Source organism: Mustela putorius, unplaced genomic scaffold (genome assembly GCF_011764305.1).
Source record: "Mustela putorius furo isolate JIRA1106 unplaced genomic scaffold, ASM1176430v1.1 tig00000868_pilon_pilon_pilon, whole genome shotgun sequence".
In the NCBI taxonomy this organism is placed as follows: Eukaryota; Metazoa; Chordata; class Mammalia; order Carnivora; family Mustelidae; genus Mustela; species Mustela putorius.
Window position 1 is genome coordinate 6748297 of NW_025421502.1, and position 22834 is coordinate 6771130.

Here is a 22834-nt window from a genome sequence, read left to right on the forward strand (position 1 = left end):
TCCCAGCAAGTACCGAGCTGAGTCCCCTGTTACTTTTCTTCAGGGCATGTGACTTGTTACTTTTGCTGAGTTACAGGTTATGGGTAGTGAAATACGCTCAAAGTGAGAAAGGAGACGACTGTCGAGTCTGGGTTAACTCAGACCTTTACAAGAACATAATGGGATACACCAAAAAGAAACGAGAAAGGAGGAGGTAAGGAAGGAATTCGCGGGCAGAGGCGAAAGGCGAAGGCAAGGCCAAATTAGGGAAATTGAAGGCGAGTCCGAAGCAGCAGCAAGGATTAGGAGGGCAAATGGGAAGCGCAGGGCAGGGACGGGAGCCAGTTAGACCAGGGTCAGGGGTGGTGGCGATTGAGTGGCTAGTCCGGCGACTTGCCAAAGCAGGCACCGGGCGGAGGAGGGGAAAGGGAGGGTGGGGCTTGGCGGAGGGCGAAGGTAGGGCAAGACTTAAAAGGGGGATGACCCCAGCTAGTTGATGCCACCGGTGACTTCCGACGCCCAGGGCAAAGGGACCCCCAGGAGGGATCAGGCGGAAAAGGCCCGCCGCGGAGGCAGCCCGCGGGCTTGCGAGGGAGGCGCACACACGCGACCGGGAGCCTCGGGGAGCGCCCGGAGGCCGCGCCACCATGTGCGAGCTGTACAGCAAGCAGGACACCCTGGAGCTGAGGAGGAAGCACATCGGGTGAGGGCTCCAAAGCCGGGAGGAGAGGCGCAGAGCGGGGAAAGAACTAGCGCAGGGGGCGCGGAGCCGCAGCCGGGGAGGTAGCCGCGAGCCGGACGGCGACAGGGCTGAGGCCGGCGGGGTGCGCCCGAGAGGCCACCGCCCAGCCGTGCCGCACCTGCGCACGCGCGCCGCCGCTCTCCCACCCCCATCCCCGCCCCCACCCCAACCCCCGCGCCCGCCCCGGGTGCCTGCAGCCCCTCCGCCTGCGCGGTCCCGGCGCTCCGCAGCCCGCGGGCGCGTGGGGGCTGCGGGCGGCCGGAAGAGTTGACCCGCGAGAGTTAATGCCCCCAGGAGAGGCACTCCAGTCCAGGGATGGGCGCTGCGAGGGAAGCTGGGTAGCTCTCCGCCAAATCCCAGCAACTCGAACGTTCCCCCAAACTCGGAACTGAAAAAATAATTTCGATACTGGCTATGAACAGAAACGAATTCTGACAGCTTTTGCTAAAAGTGAACTTTTTTCTTCTTGCATGTTTGGTTAGATAAAGGGTTAATCCGGGCAGTTTAAAAAAAACAAACAAACAAAAACCCTTACAACCTCCTTCTGAAGGGTAAAATGCCACTTACCCACCTTGGTCTCCCAAGCTGTGCCCTCAGTACAATGAAAAGGTGCAGTGATCTCTCCAGTCTGCTTTTCCTTTGCCCGTGTTCTAAACGCGGTATAAACTCGGTAGAAGACTGGTGAGTGCACGGGACTGAACGCGGAGTCTGGCCTGGGCTCTGGCCCTAGTAGTGGGTCTCGTTACCTGCGTGACCTCTGTCAGATTATTTTCATTTCCTCTTCTGTGGAAGTAGGAGTAACATTCTGCTTCACGGGAGCCAGCAAGGGAGATTAATAAGCGTTAATAATAACAATCTGGTTTTTTAAAAAGGCACCTGTAAATATCAATGATGACTGTGGCCACTGTCAAGTCAAAGGCCGGCAATAGTCCCACGTAATTAACAAGCAGTGTCGCGGGTGAACGGGAGAGGACTGGGACATAAGAAAGAAAAGAACTGGTATCCTCTTCTGAGAAATACTAGGCGGCTGCTCCTACTCCTCCTGGTCTCAACCCGGGAAGTTTCTAGATGGCCTTTTAGGAGACTGGCTGAACGCTCTCACCTCCGTGCAGGGAAAGCCAAAATGGTCCACTTCCTCCCTCCCCACCCAGTCACCCCTTGTCCTTTTCTAATCACCACTCCATTCTGTTAGTTTTCAATCCTGCAATGTAGTTAGAGTCCAGTGCAAACCCAGTGATTTCCACTGTGAACTGAAGAAATTCTGTGAAGGGAGGAATGTAAGCAGGGACAGCCTGAAAGAATTTTACTTGAAGTCTGAGTGGAGAGGTGGAAAATACTCTTAGCAAGAGAAGGTGAAGTCTGCAGTTCACAGCCCACATTCATGACACAGGTTTGCTTTGGCTTTTAACTCAGGTATAAGCTAACAGCTGAGATTGAACCAATAAGAAATTCTCATTAAATATTGTTTCCCATTTTAACTGATGATGCTTAATCTGAGGCAATTTTAAGTTAAGATTACCTATACACAATAATTAAAATACCTCCTAAACACTTACATATCAATTTAATATATAAACATCTAGTTACCCTCCAAAATACCTGCAACGCATGTCGCATATTTTTGTTTGTGCATGCAAAAGAAAAATAATATATTCCAGGGAAGCCTGGGTGGCTTACTGGGTTAAGCACCTGCTTTGGCTCAGGTCATGATCCCAGGGTCCTGGCACAGATTCCCTCAAGGAGCTCCTTGCTCAGCAGGGAGCTTGATTCTCCCCCTGCTTGTGCGCTTTCTCTCTCTGTCAAATAAATAAATAAAATCTTTAAGTAATAATAGTAATAATAAGAATCTATTACATTTTAGTTTCTACATGTCCATAGGGCCAACATCAGAAAACTTTGTAATGGTTCTATGTTGCTAAGATTTATACTCCAGACATTCATCCAAATAACCAAAAATATGGATGACCTTTTATTTTGCTCAAAATAATGGCTTAAGAGGTTAAAAGAATAATTGGATTTCATTATTTAAGAATTGAAAATCTCTTTGGTACAGGACAAATACTCCTCAAAAGACTTGGAAATGGTGTCCTATAAAAATCTTTTTTATAGTATTTATTACCAATTTATTTATAGCTCTCGGTACTATTCATTTCTTTATAGATTTGATTACAAAGGAAGCAAGAGAAAGCAAGCAAACACTGTTTTGGGCTGCGGTATAGAATGGTCTACTTTCAAATTCTGTTATTTCCATTTCCTGGCTGTAATCTTGAACAAGTTTTTTGATTTTTCTGTGCCTCAGTTTCCTCACTTATAAAAATGAAAATGATAATAACCCCTGTTTCATAAGATTATTGGGAGAATTAAATGAAATGATATTTGTAATATTTGTCAGGTCCTGACACATCATAAACCTCAAAATAATGTTTGTTTGTTTGTTTCATTTTCTGGTAGAACAAAACTTCCCAGAGGAATATTAGTTATTGGTTTGTGTAATTAGAGTTGTCAGAGTGAACCCAGGTGCCTCTAAACAGTTGTCAAATCATGGCAAATTTAATATAACAAACACACGAAATGTGAGCAGGGTCACCAATGGGGGATTAAGGTGAAAGTTTCCAGGCTAATATGAAATTTAAAAATAATAATAATAGTAATGTATGTCACCCAGGTTGTGTTTTCCCTTTCCTTTATGTAGCTATAAATTTCCACTGATCATGACCTTCATTGAGTCCTTCCAGATCAAAGTGTTTCCTTTCCTTATTTCTAGACCCTCATGCAAAGTTTTCTTTGCTGCGGATCCCATCAAAATAGTGCGAGCCCAACGACAGTACATGTTTGATGAGAGAGGAGAACAGTACCTGGACTGCATCAACAATGTGGCCCACGGTAAGCATCCAGTCTCCGTTGCGCTTGGAAGGATACATTTGTGGACTGGGGCAGACATGGCACCACTAATATCTGCCCCGGGAGGTACAGGGGCTGCTGTTCCTTGGCTGGACGGGCCCAGAGTCCTAGCCCAGAACAGGTTAGCAGCAGAGTGTGGGGAGGAAGAAGCTCATCTTTTTTCCCCCCTTGCTTCAGAATCCCACCAACTTCCTGGGAATTTAGAATCCTCATTCCTTTTCTGGGTTTTTGTCTTCTGCATTTTAGTGGGACACTGTCATCCAGAAGTGGTCAAGGCTGCCGTGAAGCAAATGGAGCTGCTAAACACCAATTCTCGATTCCTTCACGACAATATCGTGGAGTACGCCAGGCGCCTTGTAGCAACCCTGCCAGAGAAACTCTCTGTTTGCTATTTTACCAACTCAGGGTATGTTTCCAGCTTCCCCCCGCCACACCCCATTCCCCCCAATCTGTTTTTATACACCCCCACACATACCTTTCTTCTTGATTTCCTGGGGGGAGCCCAGACATCTCAGGTTTCCGGAGATTCTTGCCATTTACTAAGTGACCACACGATGGGGCCCTGATGGTTCTGTTTTTTTGGCTTTACTTCCTGAGCTTGTGGTCGATAGGCTCCCCAACATCATGTCCTAGGGGATTGACCCAGCCTCTGATGATTAACGTGAGCATGCCACTCAACTCCTTATGACTGTGGCTTCCTAGGAGAGAGATGGGGAAGATTACCTAGCATGCTTTACTATCTCTGAAGCTTAGATACTTGGGTGGTAACTATGGCAAAAATATCCACGCCTGGGATTCCTAAGATAAAACCTAACCTGTCAGATGTCTCTCACCTCCTCAGGAAGTAGAGTAAGTAGCTAAAGAATCAGTCGGCCTCCATAGTTTCTTTAAGGCAGGAAATGAGGGGTTTTAGCAAAAGAAGAATTCTACTGAACAAGCTGTAACTTCTGTAAGACTTTTGATTGACTTGTTTCTTGGGCAATTTTCCTCAACACAAATACAAAAAAAGAAGGAGTAAGTTCAAAAGAATGGATATGTTCCAACTTTTAAATTCTGTAAATTCAAGTTATATATCCATTTTGTGGAATATTGTGCAGACCGTTAAAAATGTGTTTTGGAAAAATGTGTTTTCTACTGACGTGAAAAGCTTGCAATGCAACTTTATATTGGGATTTCCTCTGTGCATACAGTGTACACTTGTATTTTTGAAATTAAGTATAAGTGGATTAAAACTATTGGAAATTCTGTAACTGTTTGATTCTGTGATTCTGTGATTCACTTCTGTCTTTGCAATGAGGTTTTAAAACCAAGTTTAAAGCAGAAGATCGGGGCGCCTGGGTGGCTCAGTGGGTTAAGCCGCTGCCTTCGGCTCAGGTCATGATCTCAGAGTCCTGGGATCGAGTCCCGCATCGGGCTCTCTGCTCAGCAGGGAGCCTGCTTCCCTCTCTCTCTCTCTGCCTGCCTCTCTACCTACCTGTGATCTCTCTCTCTGTCAAATAAATAAATAAAATCTTTAAAAAAAAAAAAAATAAAGCAGAAGATCATCCCTTTTTCTTAGTAAAGAGTTAAGGTATTTTAGGATCTAATTTATTGTTGTAAAGCATTTTTGCCTTCAATAAATTAAATACCATCATATTTGACTTTCACTTCTAAAGAATCCTGTACTGTCAAAGGGGGATTGCCCCCAAAGACTGTCCCCAGAGACTGGAGATGATAGAACCTGGGCAAGTACGGAGAATAATCTTGAAGTTAAACAGACTTTGGTCTGAATGCTGGCTCTATCTCTTAGTAGCTGTGAGAACTTACTCTGCCTCCTTAACGTCTCTGAGGCTCTTTCTTCATCCACAAAAATGAGAGGGCAGCACTTGCCTTGCAAAGGAGTATTACGAGAATAAATGCAAGCAAACACTGAGCATGATGTTGGGCGGATAATAAACATCCCACTTGTGATTATTTTCTTCTGTGTCTGACTCGTGTCTTAAGGCTGTGTAAACCAGATAGAAAAATTATAAGCCTTATTATGTCCATAAGGAGCTCATCTGTATTGGGTCAGTGCAACATAGTTCAGAGGTCTGTTAATGGGCTCTCGTTCTCCCGTTCCTCCCTTCGAGATCAGGCTTAATCAGGCTTCCTAACATCCTTGAAGTCAGTCCCCTACTCACGCGGCTGAGTTGGGTGGAAGTCTGAAATGAGCAGCGTATCCTTTGCATCGGGTTTCTTCTGTGTGTTTCATTCTTTTTTTTTTTTTTTTTTAAATTTTATTTATTTATTTGACAGGCAGAGATCACAAGTAGGCAGAGAGGCAGGCAGAGAGAGAGGGAGGAGGAAGCAGGCTCCCCACCGAGCAGAGAGCCGATGTGGGGCTCGATCCCAGGACCCTGAGATCAGGACCCGAGCTGAAGGCAGAGGCTTTAACCCACTGAGCCACCCAGGTGCCCCTGTGTGTTTCATTCTTTACTGAAGACATCTGGGGAACTTGTATGAGAGGGATGAAGTGAGACTGCGGGGGGTGGGGGCAGACTAGAGGGCAAAGAAAGGACTTGTACTTATTTCCCGCCTACATTTCTGAAAAACTGGGATCTTACAACTTTTGTCATTAACATTTTGAAATATTTTGAAAACATTTTGAAAATATTTTGACCTCTCTCTCTGTGTTCTCTTAATAGATCTGAAGCCAATGACTTGGCCTTACGCTTGGCTCGGCAGTTCAGAGGCCACCAAGATGTGATCACTCTTGACCAGTAAGTTTGGGATGTAAGACTTCTAAGCAAGAAGCTCCTTCAAGAGACAAAATTGTATCAGTTTTGCAACCACAAGCACTCAGGGAGGAGGGCGGATATACGGCACCATGATTTTATTGTGTACCAAGGTATCAAGGCCAGCCAAACTCTGAAGAATACTTAATTCCATCAAATTCCTGCAAGTGGGGGAGTCTCTCTTGAGTGCTATGGCCATGGCCTCATAGACTTTGCCTGAATCACTAACCGTTTATGGAGCCTCATAATGAGTAACTCAGTATTTTCCAAATAAAAATATAATTAATTTCTTCAGACTCTATATGTTCACATCACCATTGTGATGACCCACTGTAATCAATTCGAAAGATAACAAGGTAGAGCAAATCTTGAAGAAAATAAGAAACCAAGTAAAAGATAGTCCTTTCTTGTTCGTTTGTGACAATTACCAGCCATTATTTAATTTCATCTCCTTAACGTGACTTCATTCCATTTTAAACAAGAAAGCTAACAACCCCCATCTTTAAGACTTTTTCTTTTAATTTTCTATCTACCTCTTCACCCCACTCATCTCAGTCACAGAGGGTTAAATTGAACACATACCTCATTTCTTGCCCTTAGATAGGCTTCTCTTGTTTTATGTATTGGGTCATATATTCATTTTCTTTCCTGCCTTAACAAATTACCACAAATGTAGTGGCTTAAGCAACACAAATTTATTTCCTCCCAGTTCTGTACAACAGAAACCCAAAATGGGTCTTCACTGGGCCAAAATAAAGATGTCAATAGGACGGTGCTCCTTCTGCAGACTTCTTCTGTTTCCTTGCCTTGCCCAGCTTGCAGAGGCTGCCTGCATTCTTTGCGCTGGGGTCCCCCCTTCATCTTCGGAGCAACCATTTCACCAGTCCTAACATGGCCACCATCCTCACCTCGCTTCCCCTACCTCTGACCACCGTCCTGCTGCCTCTTCTTTCACCTATAAAGACTCCTGTGATTCCACTGAACCACGCCCCCCCCCAGGATTATCTCTCTATCTCAAGATTCTTAATTTAATCAAACCTGCAAGGACCCCTTTGCCATGTGACATATTCCTAGGTTCTTAGGACCAGAATGCATATTCTTTGCCCATTTTTCTGTTGGGATTCCCTTCTGTTTCTTGATGGTTTGTGTTTGCTTATACAGTCTAGGTCAAAAGATCTCAACCTTGACTGTGTCTTAAAATTATCTAGGAAAAAAAATTCTTTGAATTCCAGGGCCCAGGCCCCACCCTAGACCAATTAAAGAAAATCAGGGGTGGATCCCAGGAAACAGTATGTATTTTTAAGTTTCCCAAGTGATTCCCAAGTTTCCCAAGTGATGCAGGCCCAGTTGAGAATGGCCATTGTAAGCATTAATCTAAGTTTGAAACATTTCAAATATCTTTTCCCACTGTATCATCTGTCTTTTAGCTTTGTCCATGGTATCCTTCAACTGAAATCTTTAATTTTAATCAAATCAAAAAGATAACATTTTCATTGTATAATTTATGTATTCTATGTTTTGTTAATATCACTCCCCCTACAGGGACCACACCCCCCCAGATCACAAAGATGTTTTCTTCATTTTCTTCTCCTGCCTCTGTGAAATCCACCAGGGGTCCACTGCATTAACATTTATGTGTGGAGGTATCTCTGAGCTGGTGTCTGTCCCAGTCTTCTCTTTGTTCTCATTCTGATACATACTTACTGTCACATACATATCATTCTCATACTTACTATGGTTCTGTAGCAACTTTAATTTTGTTAAGGGCAAGTCCTCTCTGTTTTATCTTTTTGTGGACTTTTAAAAATTTCTTTTCCAGATCTCCCACTTAAGCCCCTGAGCAAGAAACAGAAAACTGTATTTTAAGCAAGAGAAAGAAACCTCACAGTCACTTGGTCACCTCTCAATCTTAGTTCTTCCTGAAGAGATCTTTTGCTCTTACCAAGTTGTATTTGTCCAGCATATGCAATCCGACATCCCACAGGAACGATTCCTGACAGAAACACAGCCCGTTCTATGATAAAAATTTGTTTTTAAAATTCACCTGAATATAACTGTCAAATACATTTAAAGAATACATACTCAGCAAGTTTTCCGTGAATCTGTAGAAAATAATTTTTGAATTTAGACACTCTAATTTAGCACATCAAATATCATCCTAAGAAATTAAGTTTTCTTTTCCTGCTTAAAAAAAGTCTATGAGGATCCATACTTGGTTTCCTCTGTGTTTTATTACATGGATAAGGAGAACTGGACAAATGAAGTGGCCAGTCTTGCCACAAAGAATTAGATCCTATACAGTTAAATCTGGCACTAAGGTTAAGATTCTTCTAGATAATACACATTATTGTTTTTCATATACTACAAAAACTTCTTTCTCTGAATGATTTTGGTTACTGTCCTTTTTCTTTTCAGCGCTTATCATGGTCACCTGTCATCTTTAATTGAGATCAGTCCATATAAATTCCGGAAGGGCAAAGATGTCAAGAAAGCATTTGTGCATGTGGTGAGTATCTTAGAGTATAAGAATCAGAAAGCTGGTTCTGGAAGAATGCCTAATGATATAATCCAGCTCAATCCGTTCACCAAAATGAAACTGTGAAAAAGAACACTAAGATCTAGAGCAGTTATGTGACTTAGTAAAGTCGAAAAGCTAGTTAATGACAGAATGTTGTTTAAAATCCACTGATGAGGGGCGCCTGGGTGGCTCAGTGGGTTAAGCCTCTGCTTTCAGCTCAGGTCATGATCTCAGGGTCCTGGGATCGAGCCCTGCATCGGGCTCTCTGCTTGGCAGGGAGCCTGCTTCCCCCTCTCTCTCTGTCTGCCTCTCTGCCTGCCTACCTGTGATCTTTCTCTCTGTCAAATAAATAAATTAAATAAATAAATAAATAAAATCCACTAATGAATTTTCACAATCAACCTAGTGTGGTGGGAGTGAAGGCTGTTATTCACAGCTATCATTTTGTTTTGGTCTTCAGTTTCTTTTCCTGTCTACTGATGCCAGCTTGAAATTTGGAGTTGAATCTAGTGTGTATGACTATCTCAAAAATTAAACTGCTCTATACTAAAGTATTATGTAGAGTTATGAAGTAAAATAAATAAGAAACCAGTCAAGTTGTTTTTGAAACATTAAAACTGGCAGTTTAATTAAGAATCAGTAGACTTTAAGAGAATCGTCAATTCCTTCTTTCAAAATGGTAAGACCTGGCATCAGTACTAAGGCATTCTAGTTTTTGCAATGATTACAGTTTGCTATAGAGTTGGTAAGTGTTGTATTATTTTCGGTGTAGAATAGTTAATACAATGTTCATCCCTTGAAATTGTCAAATACGATAATCACTCTTATGGATGTGAATTTGCTCTTGATTCGAATAGGGATGCAGTCTTGACTTAACAAAGGTCTAGGAGCAAATCCAAGTTCCTGTTCACAATACCAAGGTCTTGGTTTTCACAGAATTCAGAAATGTTAAGGAAACAGAACGAAAAAACCTAGAGTCACTTAAACTCACATAATCACCTTTCTAATATGCTCTTGTGGGAAAATGCCTTTTTTTTAGAGTTTATTTGTCCTAGAAGTAGATATTTTCACAGTACTTTTTAAAAAGGTTTTATTTATTTGTCAGAGAGATAGAGAAAGAGCGAAAGCACAAGCAGAAGGAGAGGCAGACAGAGGTAGAAGCAGGCTCCCAGCTGAGCAAGAAGCCCAATGTGGGGCTCGATCCCAAGACCCTGGGATCACCCTTCTTTGCCATAGATCTTAAACTACCATTTGGTTGTTTCCAGGCACCAACTCCAGATACTTACAGAGGCAAATACAGAGAAGATCATGCAGACCCAGCCAGCGCTTATGCAGATGAAGTAAAGGAAATTATTAAAGAAGCTCATAACAATGGAAGGAAGGTTTGTATTTATAGCTTTGGAAACAGCTTCCCATCTTTTGTAAAGAGGATCGAAATCACTGTGACACATTGGCGAGGTGGAAAAGGATTAGATCTCAATTCCTTTCTGTTTATCTCTGCTTACATTTCACTTGGTTTGTATTTCAAAAACTGCATTATTGGGACGCCTGGGTGGCTCAGATGGTTAAGCAGCTGCCTTCGGCTCAGGACATGATCCCAGCGTCCTGGGATCGAGTCCCACATCGGGCTCCTTGCTCTGCAGGGAGCCTGCTTCTCCCTCTGACTCTGCCTTCCACTCTGTCTGCCTGTGCTCGCTCTCGCTCGCTCTCTCTCTGACAAATAAATAAAAATCTTAAAAAAAAAAAAAGTGCATTATTATGATCAGGTCGCTAAGACTATCTATTTTTATTTATTCTGGAAACGCAATCACTATGCCTGTTTTAGAACTGGTGGCCTAATTTCTCACTTTCCCAGTGGGATGCAAACTCTGGCCGAAGAGGTAGGGGGAGAGGCCCATGGACAGACTCTTCCAAATGAAAATACCATGGGGTAGAGAGTGATATAAGAGGAAGGGAAGGGAAGAGGCCCAGTGGCCCTGGGGCCTTTGAACCAATGGGCTCCCAGGCCCAGGAAGCCTTGCTGCTTCCCTCGAACTGGTATAACTTTCCTAAAAGCTGCAGAGCCAGGGTTAGCCAAGGAAGAGCAAATGTTTCCCCAACCTGAGCCTGGGCTTCAAACACAGAACCAGAATCCTCCACAGTAAGAAGAAGAGTTTCCATTTTTTCAGTCTTCACCCTACTCTCTTCAGCTTAACATAAATTCCCAGCCTGTATGTGGGTTACTCATGTGGAGTTTTAAAGTGACTGGACATATGCTTTGCCTTTAAACTGGCTTATGGCATAAACAGGGCAATTAAAAATTTTTTTAATGAGATAAAAATGAAGACTTGACTTTTTCCAATGTAAATATTTTTATCCTAGTGACTGGAGAGTCATTTTGCATATCTCCAGATGGGACATCTGTGTAGCTGGCCCTCAGTGCTCCCTGTTACGGGGACCTTCATATGCCTTTCTTCTTCAAGGGCAGCCCATCCCTCCTTACACGAATGGTAGAGAGTGCTTCCAGGAAAAACAAAACAAAACAAAACCAAACAAAAAACTTTACATTACCAAGATCACATGGGGTTTTTTGCTGGTAAAAGGGTCTGAATAAATTTTTGGAGAACATTAACATTCAGTAGTTATGGACCTGATGCTGTCCTGTTAACAATGCTGAAAGCAATGAGCAAATAAAAGATGGATTCTTCAGAATAGTAGATGTGCTTACAAAGCAATCTCATAAGTCCAGTGGCTTCGTTTTATAGGTACTAAATGAAATATTTAAAAGTGAAGAACTTAAGCCAAGGTAATACAGTTACTGAGATGTAGTCTGGACGAAAACCTCGGTTCTCTTGACTTCCTGTCTCATCTTGTCTGTGCTTTCTCTTCTTGATTCATTGTCGCCTATTTTCTACTCCTCCTTTCTTCCCCTCTAGAGCATTTCGTTCGCAATTCCTCTTGTGAATTGCCTGATTCCGTTAAGTCTGGTTCAGGGTAAGAACTAGGAATACAGCTCAGTAACTAATGCGTGTGGCCCTCAGTCACCCTCCTCTTTCCTGAGAGCAAATTCCAGGCTTAGGCTGTCCTCATCACCCATCTAGGGAAACAGGCACCATGGCAATGGATTTAGAACCTGGGTAATTTTTTTTAGAAGTTTGTGTCAAAGACAGATCAAAACATCATTCTTGTTCAGTTGATCCTAATGAAAACACTGCATTTGAATTAATAATGGGGAACCGGAGGTTGCCCTCTCCTCCATTTCGCACACAGTGGTTTCACTGGTACTCTAGAATTTCAGAAACGGATGAATTTCAGATCAGTTGCTTTTACAGCACTAACATCTATCTCTTCTTGTCTTTGTCATCACGTGGCCTATTTGCCTCTTGCCACGGGGCCATTCCCAGCCATCTCGCAAATAACCTGCTCTGTAAGAAGTCCTCTTTTTTAGGGGGTTCAAGGGGGACCTAATGGACTTTGACCCCATGTTCTCTTGTATAGATTGCTGCCTTTATTGCTGAATCCATGCAGAGTTGTGGCGGACAAATAATCCCTCCAGCAGGCTACTTCCAGAAAGTGGCAGAGTATGTACCTGACTTGGGCTCTCTGGGTCGAACTGAAGTCTTGGTGACCGTTCTGCAAGGCCGTCCTGGTTAAAATATCGAAGTACTTCCGGACTAGCTGGCAAATAGGCACTTCAGCATGCCTGCCACGCCAGGACTCCCCAGAACCTCTCCACCTTCCCAAGATCCAGCAAATAAAGGGTGTATATGTGGTCCAGCAGGAGGGGCCTCCGGGGCTCTGCTCCAGTCCCCAACCTGGCATCCTCTCTGGCTAGTGCCCATGCTTTACCAATAAATAAACATTTGAAGACTAAGCCTGCTAAACACTACTTCTTGTTCACGTCTTTCTCTTCCCACTTAAAATGCCATAGTAGGGCTTACTCAAAGCAGCACAAAACTGAATAATAAGAACATGTCTACTCTGGAAAGTATGTGATTATATTTCAAAGTCAGTGACATCATGCAGATGTCACTGGGGATTTGAGCACAGAAATGGTTTTGACAACTATTCCAAACCTCAAGTTAACAACAATTTTTTTTTTATATCCTCCATAATCTGTATCTTTGTGGGTGGGTTTGGGGACTCTTGGTGACCTGAAGACCCAAGATTTCCCTTTTGCTTTTCAGATATGTCCACAGAGCAGGAGGTGTGTTTATAGCTGATGAAGTTCAGGTGGGCTTTGGTCGAGTTGGGAAACATTTCTGGAGCTTCCAAATGCATGGAGAAGATTTTGTTCCAGACATTGTGACAATGGGAAAACCAATGGGCAATGGTCACCCAATGGCATGCGTGGTAACAACCAAAGAAATCGCAGAAGCCTTCAGCAGTTCTGGGATGGAATATTTCAATACGGTAAATTTTGGCCTCCCGACTTATGCTAAGAAGGAAAAATACTGTGTGCTCTTACACTTCTTGCCATTGTAGTAAAGAATAAAGAATAAGGTTCAGTATTGCCAGCTAACCACCCCAGGTCCTCAGCCAGACTTCGATCTAACCGTATTTCATCCTATCTGGCATAATTCTCCTTGTATTTTTCCTTGTGTTTCTTTCCCCTTTCTAGAATGATTAATTGTTCCAGTGATAAATGGTTGCCTTGCTCAGCTTTAGAAGTTATGATGTTTCACCCACAGATGATATGATCTTCTTTATTTTATATCACATTTAAATTCCCCAAACATTTCCAAAGTGTTTAGATGATACAGTACTATAATTGTTATATGGCTGTCACAGGAGATAGTAAATTTTTTATCTTTAGGAAGTTTTATTTCCTTGGTTTTACCTCCCAAAAGTCATGAACTTTAAGCTTGGAAAAAATTATTATAGTTTGTGCCGTATGTGTCATAGGACTTGTGACAACTAAAAATAAGAATCAAATCTAAGGACATAAATTATTTGGAGAAAATGTCCTTGTTTAGCTGTTTTCACATAACTGTTCAGGGACAGAAGCCCGTATCCCCCTCACTGAACCATACTCTGAAATCTTAGCTCCCAATGCAGTGTCTGGTTTTTGTTTGGTTGAACTAATAAATTCCCTGATAGTCCTCCATACCAGTCATGCAGCATGGAAAATATAATTTGGAATGAATTTTTGCTCAGTCATAAACAAATAAAATCACATTATATTCTAAATCTAAAAAGTTTACAGCACAAGGGAAAAATTTATTGAAATTTTATCTCTACCTGCTTATGTATGAGCCAAATTTCTCATGGATGAAGCAATACCACTAATTCAACCATTATGGTTTTGTAACCTTTTTTCTACAGTATGGAGGAAATCCAGTATCTTCTGCTGTTGGTTTGGCTGTCCTGAATATAATTGAAAATGAAGACCTTCAAGGAAATGCCATTAGAGTAGGGGATTATCTTACCGAGTTACTCAATAAACAGAAGGCTAAACATACTTTGATAGGAGAGATCAGGTATGTTTATCATGAATGTGTCATGTGGTTATTCATTTTTCCAATGAAAATAGCTTAAATTTTGTCTTATAAATTTAAAATAAATTACATGAAACTAAATCTAGAAAACATTGAAAACCATTTAAAAAAAACAACAACAACTCGTTCTTAATCCAGAACACTGATATCACCGCTTTTAACTTTTGGGTGTATATCTTTCTCAATTTTATACTTAAAAAAAAAAAATACTTAAAAAATACTTAAAAAAAAATAAAGTAAAGAAAAAAAAAAAACTGGATGACAAATCAAATCCAGCTTCAAATTAAACTGAAGTTGGGGGACAGTGTTGGTATTTTATGACAACGCAGTGTCTCAGAGAGCATCTGTCAAGTTTTCTTTATCTTCCTCAGAGGCATTGGCCTGTTTATCGGAATTGACCTGGTGAAGGACCGTCAGAAAAGGACCCCTGCCACAGAGGAAGCTCAACACATCATCTACAAGTAAGTGCACCCCCACACCTGCCTGGTGTCCCCATTTGAAACATGCCTCTCCCCCCACTTGAAAGCTTCCTGTACTTCCCACCTCTCCAAATAAGGGAAGTTAGAGATGCATTCAATTTATAAATGTGGGCTGCTTGCATGAGAATACTGAACTGCTCTATGTTCACACTATTCCTTTTTCTTTAAAAAAAAAAAAAAAATTTTATTTATTTATTTATTTGAGAGAGAAAGAGAGCACAAGAGGGAAGAAGGGCAGAGGGAGAGGGAAAAGCAGACTCCTTCTTGAGCAGGGAGCCCATGTCCCAGGACCCGGGGAGCATGACCTGAGCGAAAGGCAGATGCCTAACCGACTGAGCCATCCAGGTGCCCCTGTTCACACCATTTTTTTTTTTTTTTTTTTTTAAGATTTTATCTATTTATTTGACAGACAGAGATCACAAGTAGGCAGAGAGGCAGGCAGAGAGAGAGGAGGAAGCAAGCTCCCTGCAGAGCAGAGAACCAATGTGGGGCTCGATCCCAGGACCCTGGGATCATGACCTGAGCTGAAGGCAGAGGCTTTAACCCACTGAGCCACCCAGGCGCCCCTGTTCACACCGTTCTTAAATAATCTTGGTTACCACTTATATACACTCACGAATATTTCCTGCTCTAATTAGGATGAAAGAAAAGCGAGTACTTCTCAGTGCAGATGGACCTCACCGAAATGTGCTGAAAATAAAACCACCTATGTGCTTCACGGAAGAAGATGCTAAGTTTATGGTGGACCAACTTGATGAGATTCTAACAGGTCTGTTTGCAGACGCTTCAGATGCTTCCCCATCCCGTACCTGGTCATACATGACGTGATGGTGTGGTGTGTGTTCTTCTGACAGAAGGGAAGGCGCTTGGAAATGGATGGGTAACTTTATGTAGCACCAGGAAAAAATAGCTGAAAAGTAATAACTCTGTAGACTCTTAGCTAACTCTAAAGTGTCTGCATGCATTCCCACAGCTCCAGATCTGGGTTTTTAAGGAACGAACACAGTCTTATTTTTTCCCTATAATTCACTTTTTTTTTTTTTTAAAGATTTTATTTATTTATCTGACAGAGAGAAATCACAAGTAGACGGAGAGGCAGGCAGAGAGGGAGAGAGAGAGAGGGAAGCAGGCTCCCCTCTGAGCAGAGAGCCCGATGTGGGACTCGATCCCAGGACCCTGAGATCATGACCTGAGCCGAAGGCAGCGGCTTAACCCACTGAGCCACCCAGGCGCCCCTATAATTCACTTTTTAAAAAAGAAAACTGCATGTCTGCCTTGCCCGGTGCGCCGCAGATGCAATGACATATAGAGTTTTAGCATTCTTCCCCGGGAAATAGGAGAAGCATGATTAATAAAAATTTATGGGTTACAGGTTAACAATTCTTCGCTATATGATGAATCTTTCAACTTGCATGTGTATTTCACTTATTACATTTTGAGGCTTTTTTTTTTGCCATTCAGAACTACCCCTGTCATAGGAATTTATCTTTTGATTACCTGTATTATATAATAAAGTTCATTTGGTTTTTTGTTAGGAGCATAAATTGAACTTGAAGAGTAAACTAGTGGCAAAAAACCCTGTTGGAAAACATAACGTACTGTCAAATGTTAGAACACTTTCTTTGAATAAATTTGAATATTTCCGTTGAATAAAGTGAACCAGGCATACCCAGCCCAGGTTCAGCGGCCCTTGTAAATGATAATGATGAAATGTGCCAATATAAGTCTAAGAGCAGCCATTCTAATAGCGACATGTTTTAAACGCATTACATTTACTTCTCAATTCTTCATTAAAGGTATATCTATACACACCAAGGTCTTTTATTTTTTTTTTTTTTAAGATTTTTATGTTATTCTGTCTTCTCCATTGTATCTTCCTTGATGTAGTTTTAGAAGAAGGCATCGGAGCCCAAAGTGAGAGTGTGATCTCTGAGAATGCTCCGTGCAGAGCAAAGGTAAGAGTCTGCTGTTCCATTTTGGGGGGAAAAGTTTAAAACTTTGGAACATCGATTAAAAGGAAGGCAAATTTTAAAAAGTTGTACAATATAACCTTTAGAATATAATCCATCTTTGCTGGGATTGGCTTAGTGTTGCGATTTTGAGTGCACGATTACATTTCAAAGCAAGTGTCATACCGTTTGAAAGAAAGCAAGCCGGAGAGCCATTCTTACAGAATCGTTCCCGTACCCACCAAAAAACCCCTCAGGCCAGCAGAGGGAATCGGCAAAATATTGAGAGAAATGGTAACTGATGTCCTAAACTCCTTCCTGCTTGTTGGCAGGCCACCTGACACTGGGTTGGATTCCCACACATCACCCTTTAAAATCAGCGGAAGCATTAGCCGCGTGGCTCTGAAAGGCCAGTGTTCCGTCATGGATGGTGGCAGGGGCCTGGGAAATCTCTGGCACCAAGTGGCCTAGTTTCTGCATTTGATGTGCTTCCAGCAGAGAGCCTTTCCATTCTCTCCCTAAGCTGCCCAGGGTGTGAGAAAGCACTCCCCGGAAACAGAAAGGCGAACTCTGGAGAGGCTTTGTTACATAATTTGCTATTTGTTTATGACTTCGATGCATAAAGGAACACTCAGTGCCTCGAGCCCGCCTGCACGTACTGAGCAGTCAGCAAAGCGCTTTTCCTGGTGCAGAAACATTAGGCTCTTTGAATGAGAGCAAATGATTTGCTAACAGGACAGCTTCTGTCTCTTGGTGGAATGCAGACCAGGTCGCGAAAGCCATACTTCTCTGCAGTTTGATCGCTCGATTATCAAGTCCAGGACAGGACCGTAGCTGAGAACTGAGCATGCACTGACAAGGAGAAGGGAGTTCATGGGAAATCGCGCATTGGAGTTAGCGCCCATGTTCCTGAAATTTTGGCTCAGGATCTTGGATTTTATGCTGACCTTGCATGTCAGATGTCTATAGGAGAGTCTAGGCAGAATTCGGGAGGATGGTGGGGCACTGTGATGTTGTGTGGGGCTGAGCCCTGCAGAGGCCGGGTAGGGTGGAGCGTGGAGTGGCCACCCACTGGAGTCTGCGCACCTGTCTTGCAGATGCCGAAGGAAGCACACTCACGGAAATGGCTTGATGACAGCACCTTGGACCCCCGGGAAAATCTCAGCCAAAAGAGAAATGGATTGTGCACTGATAAACATTCCCTGCTCAGTAAGAGGCTCAAGACATGAGAGATGAACACCATAAAGTAGGATAAATGTCCAGGGTTATAGAGAATCATTGGAAGTGTCTCTCTCTCCTAGCCACTCTATCGTACCCTCTACCGGTAGAATTTGCATTCCATTTCGACGTGTAAATAAAAAGGTAAAGGAGTGAAAAGAGTAAGCCAAGTGATAATCAAACCATGTCAGGATGATTAGTTCAGCCTCTAGCCTATTAATTCCTTACTGGAGATTTCTGAATGTGCTTAATTTATTCTACTAAATTCATGCTTCAAATTGAAAATGAAGTTGGCGGCTTTACTCCGTTTCAGAGTTTGAAATGAGAGAGCAAAGCACTATAGGTTCCTTAACTTTGCAGACTTATGCCTTAAAATACAAAGGAATCATTCTTTATTGATTTGATGTATATATATTTTGGGGGCTCTAATAAAAGATGATGTAAACTGAAACATTTTTACTAGAAAAGTGTCCCCTTGTTTTGCAGAGAATATTAGGGCTGGTGAAATCAAAACCATTTGGAAAAAAATCGCTTACAGCCAAGTGTTAAGAAGTAAGTGGATAAATCAGACCTCTGGCTGAGAACCAGGTTAGTCAAGGTCCTGTGGAGTCGTGGTGGGCTCCTGGCGTCAGCAAGAAGGACAAGGAGTAAACTCAGAAACACTCACACTGATGCAGCTGGAACAGCAGCAGTAGCCAAAGTGCTGTGTTCTGTCAGGAGACCTCAGCTCTGTGTATGTCAGGTTGTGTCCCCTTGGCAAGTCACTTACCTGTCGGGTAGGAAAGTTACCTTTCGACCAGCCATCTTCCTTTCTCATCAAGTTTATCGGTACCACACACAGCCCCACACACATAAGAACAGGAGTGCGCACACATACACACACACATTTATAACCAGACACTGGACAAGGGAAGTGAGGAAGTCTGGAACCTCAAGGGTCTCTTTGAGACATGCTGGTACCGTGAGACATTCACTTGGAGGCCGATGTACTGAACTGGAGGAAATCTGAATTTCCGTATTCACTTCCCATTCTCTCTCCGTGGCCTTCCAAAGACTTATTAAACTTTGTATTTTGGTTTTTGTTCCATGCAGGAGGGAGAATACTCTTGCTATGGCTATTTCATGACAACTGAGAGGGATGTCAGGAGGAAAATTAATTGTAAAATCTTCCTTTCTGAGTTTGTGATTAATTAAAATGCTATTTTAAAAAGCAAGGTCTCATTATTAAATACTTTTTCCACCTGAAAACTTCACTGACTGTGGGTTCTGGCCGATAATACAGAAATTGGTTCCCAGGAGCTGATGAAAAGGAGGTAGTGTAGAGGTCTTTGTAGCTGGCTTCTGGGCTGATTAGGTCCTCACCAAACAGATCCACATCCCGTGAGCACCCCATGTGGGCAAGCTCAGACAGTACTTAAACTCTTTTCTTTTTGGAGAGTGTATGTGTGTTCAAGAGAGCAAGGCAAAAACAACCCATACCTTTGTTACAAGTTTTCTAAGTATAAAATAATAGAAAATTAAGACTTTCTTCTTTGATATACTGCACTCTTCTTCGTTGCCTGTAAGTTAGGTTTCCATAATAAGAAGGAGAGATCTAGAAACAAGTGACACCTTCCCAAATGCGGCGGAGACTACCTGTGTGTGAGGTTCCAGGTTAACTGCCTCGTTTTGGGGGTGTCACAATTGAGGTTGTATCAGCTCGGGTCCCCTGGATCTCTAGATCGAGTCCCAAGATAGATCTAACACCAAGATCGTTGGGTGAACAATGGACTAGAGGTGGGGCCTGTGAAAGATAAAGGAGCAGCAGTTGTCAGGAAAAGCTTTCAGGTCTGGCACGAAAGAAAAGAGAAGAGCCAGAGAGGAGATCGGAGTGGGAAGAGGCTCAGACTGAGGTCCAGCTCTCTGGAAAGTCTCTGCCAGTACGCTGGGGACTCGGGGTCGTGGACTGTGCAGACAGCTGCAGGCGGAGATGACCGGCCCTGGATGGCCCGCCCTATTGGCTTCCCTCACTGACTGGGAGCCCCCAGGGAACACTTATTCAGCCTGAATGTTGCTGCTGGTCTTGAATATACTGTAGCTGGAGGCAGTCAAAGGACTGCACTTTCACCACAGGCTCCCTCTTAAAGGAGAGCTGAGGAGCACACAGCCATGGCTGCCATGGCTGGCCCCTTGTGCCACACAGATCCACTTCCCTGCAGGTTTGGGAAGTAGCTCTTCAGTGGTTCTTGTGTATCTCTCTTCCTCAGGGAAGAGTTAGAGGAGTGAGCTTAGCGGAGCCAGCTACAACTCCTGTCACTGTAAATGTCTGGGGGTCACAACTGATACTCATTACCTCCCTTCTCCATGACTGAAATGCCATTCACCCTGGGCAATCACTTCTGGATGTCCTGGTGGTGGTGTATCTCAAGCCCTCATTTCTAAGACACATGATCCCCTAGAAACCATGACTTTCTCAGGCCAGGGCTGATCCACTGTCTATTCAGTTACAATTAGGCAAGGAGTACCAAGAGACATCAAAGCATACCATCTGAGTTTCACATGTATCCTGTCTCCCCCATGGTGGAACAGCAGCCACAACCCTTCTGCAGATCAAAGTCAATGAACCCTGCCAACATGACAACTCCAACTGATGCTTTCTAGATGCAGGGAGTCCAAGATGCTTAGGTACCAGTTGTAGCTTATACGGTAGCAGGACTCTTGCTTTATCCCTTAGCAAAATACACCCCTCTGGGAGCCAGAGCCTACATTTCCCAAAGTTGTAGTGATAGGAAGAACAAAATTCTCCACTGAGTCATTGATGGTTTGACCTCTTATATCAAGGACCCTCCTGGGGACACAGTGCTTCATGGAGGTCCCTGAGTGGGTACAGATACTACGATCTGAAGGACTACCATCCTTGCAAAGTATTACCTCTGAGCCAGTTCCAATACTCTAGCAGAATGGTAGCTTCTGGGTAATGTGAGTATAATACAACCAGTCGATTTATTGGTCATGGGCCTACCATATACATCTTCACTGTGAAGTGAGTTCCCCATTTGATGTTTTGTAGGAGTCCAGGCTTGTGAATCAGGCATTCCATAATAACCCCTAGATTGTGGTTCTAGCTCAGGCTCTGTAAGTAAACCTACACCCTAAATAGATGTTATTCTTGTGCAAATAAACTACTGGCTCTTTCAGGAGAGAAGGGACCCTATGTAGTCAACATGTCACCAAGAGGCCAGTTGATTTCAAGGGTTAGTGTCATGTCAGGGACTCACTGTTGGTCTCTGTTGCAAGCAGATTAGGCATTCATAAGGGGCAAGAGCTAGATCTGCCTGGCAATTGGGGGTCCCTCCTGTGGACTATCACATTGCCTCCATCACACTGACATTTTTGAGGAATCTAAGCCAGTTGGACATTTTGAAGAACGTCTTTCAATTTGAATTTGTATAATTTTGCTCATGATTAAATTCAGGTTAAACATTTTGGCAGAAAAATTACATAGGTCATATACCCAGATTCATTTTCAAATGTAAAACTAACCTGAAATAAACTCAGCTTCATCATGATGCATTGCTTTATATATACAGACTATATGTAGAATTATATGTGTATATATATACATATATATATACACACACATATTTATACATGTGTCATATATTTTGTATATATATATACACATATTTATATGTGTCATATATTTTGTATATTATTTTATATTTATATATATTCTATATATAGGCATATAGAATTTGAGAGTAATATATATCATATATATATATGTATATATATTTTAGTAAGTACAGGTTTGGTTTGCCATAATTTAATTTAGGATTTTTGCATACACACACACACACACACACACACACACACACACATATATGTATCCTAAAATCCTAAACTAAGTTCTGGTGAACCAAACCTGTACTTATTAAAATCCAACAGTGAGAGACACCTGGATGACTCAGTTAAGCATCTGCCTTCAGTTCATGTCATGATTCCAGGGTCTTGGAATCAAGTCCCACATGGGGCTCCTTGCTTGGCAGGGGTCCTGCTTCTCCCTCTCCCTCTGCCCCTCCCCATGCTTGTGTTCTGTCTCTGTCTCTGTCTCTGTCTCTCTGACAAATAAATAAATAAACTCTTTTTAAAAAATCCAGCAATGCAGTAATGACTAGAATTTTTATCCCTTCATGTTCATTGTGAAGACTTTAGGATATTTTTATTTCATTTCTCTCTCTGAATGTTACTGTTTAATATTTTAAATCTGTAATTTAAGACATATATATACTTTTTGTTGTTCTTCATTTCTTCCTTCTCTCTGCAATTATTTTCCTTTTTTCTTGTAGAACACCCTTCTAGTATTTCCTTTGGAATGGGTCCTTGGTTCAGCTCCTTTGTTAGATCAAGGGTAAAATGAAGGCCATAGATGTTAAGTGACTGAATGAAGTACAGTCTTTTCAGGTCAAGCTGGGACTGGCACCAAGATCTCTCTGACTCCTGTGCTTTTTCCTCTACATCATTTGTAAATTTGGGGGTCAGGGGCACCTGGGTGGATTTAGTTAGTTAAGCATCTGCCTTTGGCTCAGGTCATGATCTCAGGGTCCTGGGATCCAGCCCAACACCTGGCTCCCTGCTCATCAGGGAGTCTGCTTCTCCCTCTATCTCTGCCTGCCTCTCTGCCTACTGTGATCTCTCTCTCTGTCAAATAAATAAATAAAATCTTGAAAAATAATAATAATAAAAATAATCAAATGTTGGGATCAGAGACATAAAACTGACAATTTTGACATAGATGGTTGACTCTCCTAATGAAATGTAAAACCAGTTATTTTG

General features: G+C 42.5%; 1 protein-coding gene and 1 long non-coding RNA gene across 2 annotated transcripts in view; one reads left to right on the plus strand and one right to left on the minus strand.

Annotated features, from left to right (window-relative positions):
* The window catches only part of LOC106005401, a 32714-nt gene extending 30682 nt beyond the window's left edge, over positions 1–2032 (minus strand). Inside the window, exon 1 of the long non-coding RNA XR_001178721.2 lies at positions 1293–2032. This is a non-coding gene — a long non-coding RNA (uncharacterized LOC106005401). The remainder of the gene's footprint in view (positions 1–1292) is intronic.
* Positions 376–19233, plus strand: ETNPPL (ethanolamine-phosphate phospho-lyase). Its single transcript, XM_045085558.1, has 13 exons — positions 376–682; positions 3486–3604; positions 3869–4028; positions 6289–6363; positions 8794–8884; positions 10162–10278; positions 12374–12456; positions 13063–13288; positions 14201–14355; positions 14745–14834; positions 15491–15621; positions 16740–16807; positions 17899–19233. The coding sequence occupies exons 1-13, from the start codon at positions 627–629 to the stop codon at positions 18028–18030; spliced, it is 1503 nt and encodes a 500-aa protein (XP_044941493.1). The 5' UTR covers positions 376–626; the 3' UTR covers positions 18031–19233.
* The last annotated feature ends 3601 nt before the right edge of the window (positions 19234–22834 follow it).

Excerpts from the sequence above, each read along its gene's own strand:
- ETNPPL (XM_045085558.1), top strand. The coding sequence starts at position 627 with ATGTGCGAGCTGTACAGCAAGCAGGACACCCTGGAGCTGAGGAGGAAG. Across the intron at positions 8,885-10,161 it reads AGAAAGCATTTGTGCATGTG|GCACCAACTCCAGATACTTA; the intron begins GTGAGTATCTTA and ends GGTTGTTTCCAG. Across the intron at positions 10,279-12,373 it reads CTCATAACAATGGAAGGAAG|ATTGCTGCCTTTATTGCTGA; the intron begins GTTTGTATTTAT and ends TCTCTTGTATAG.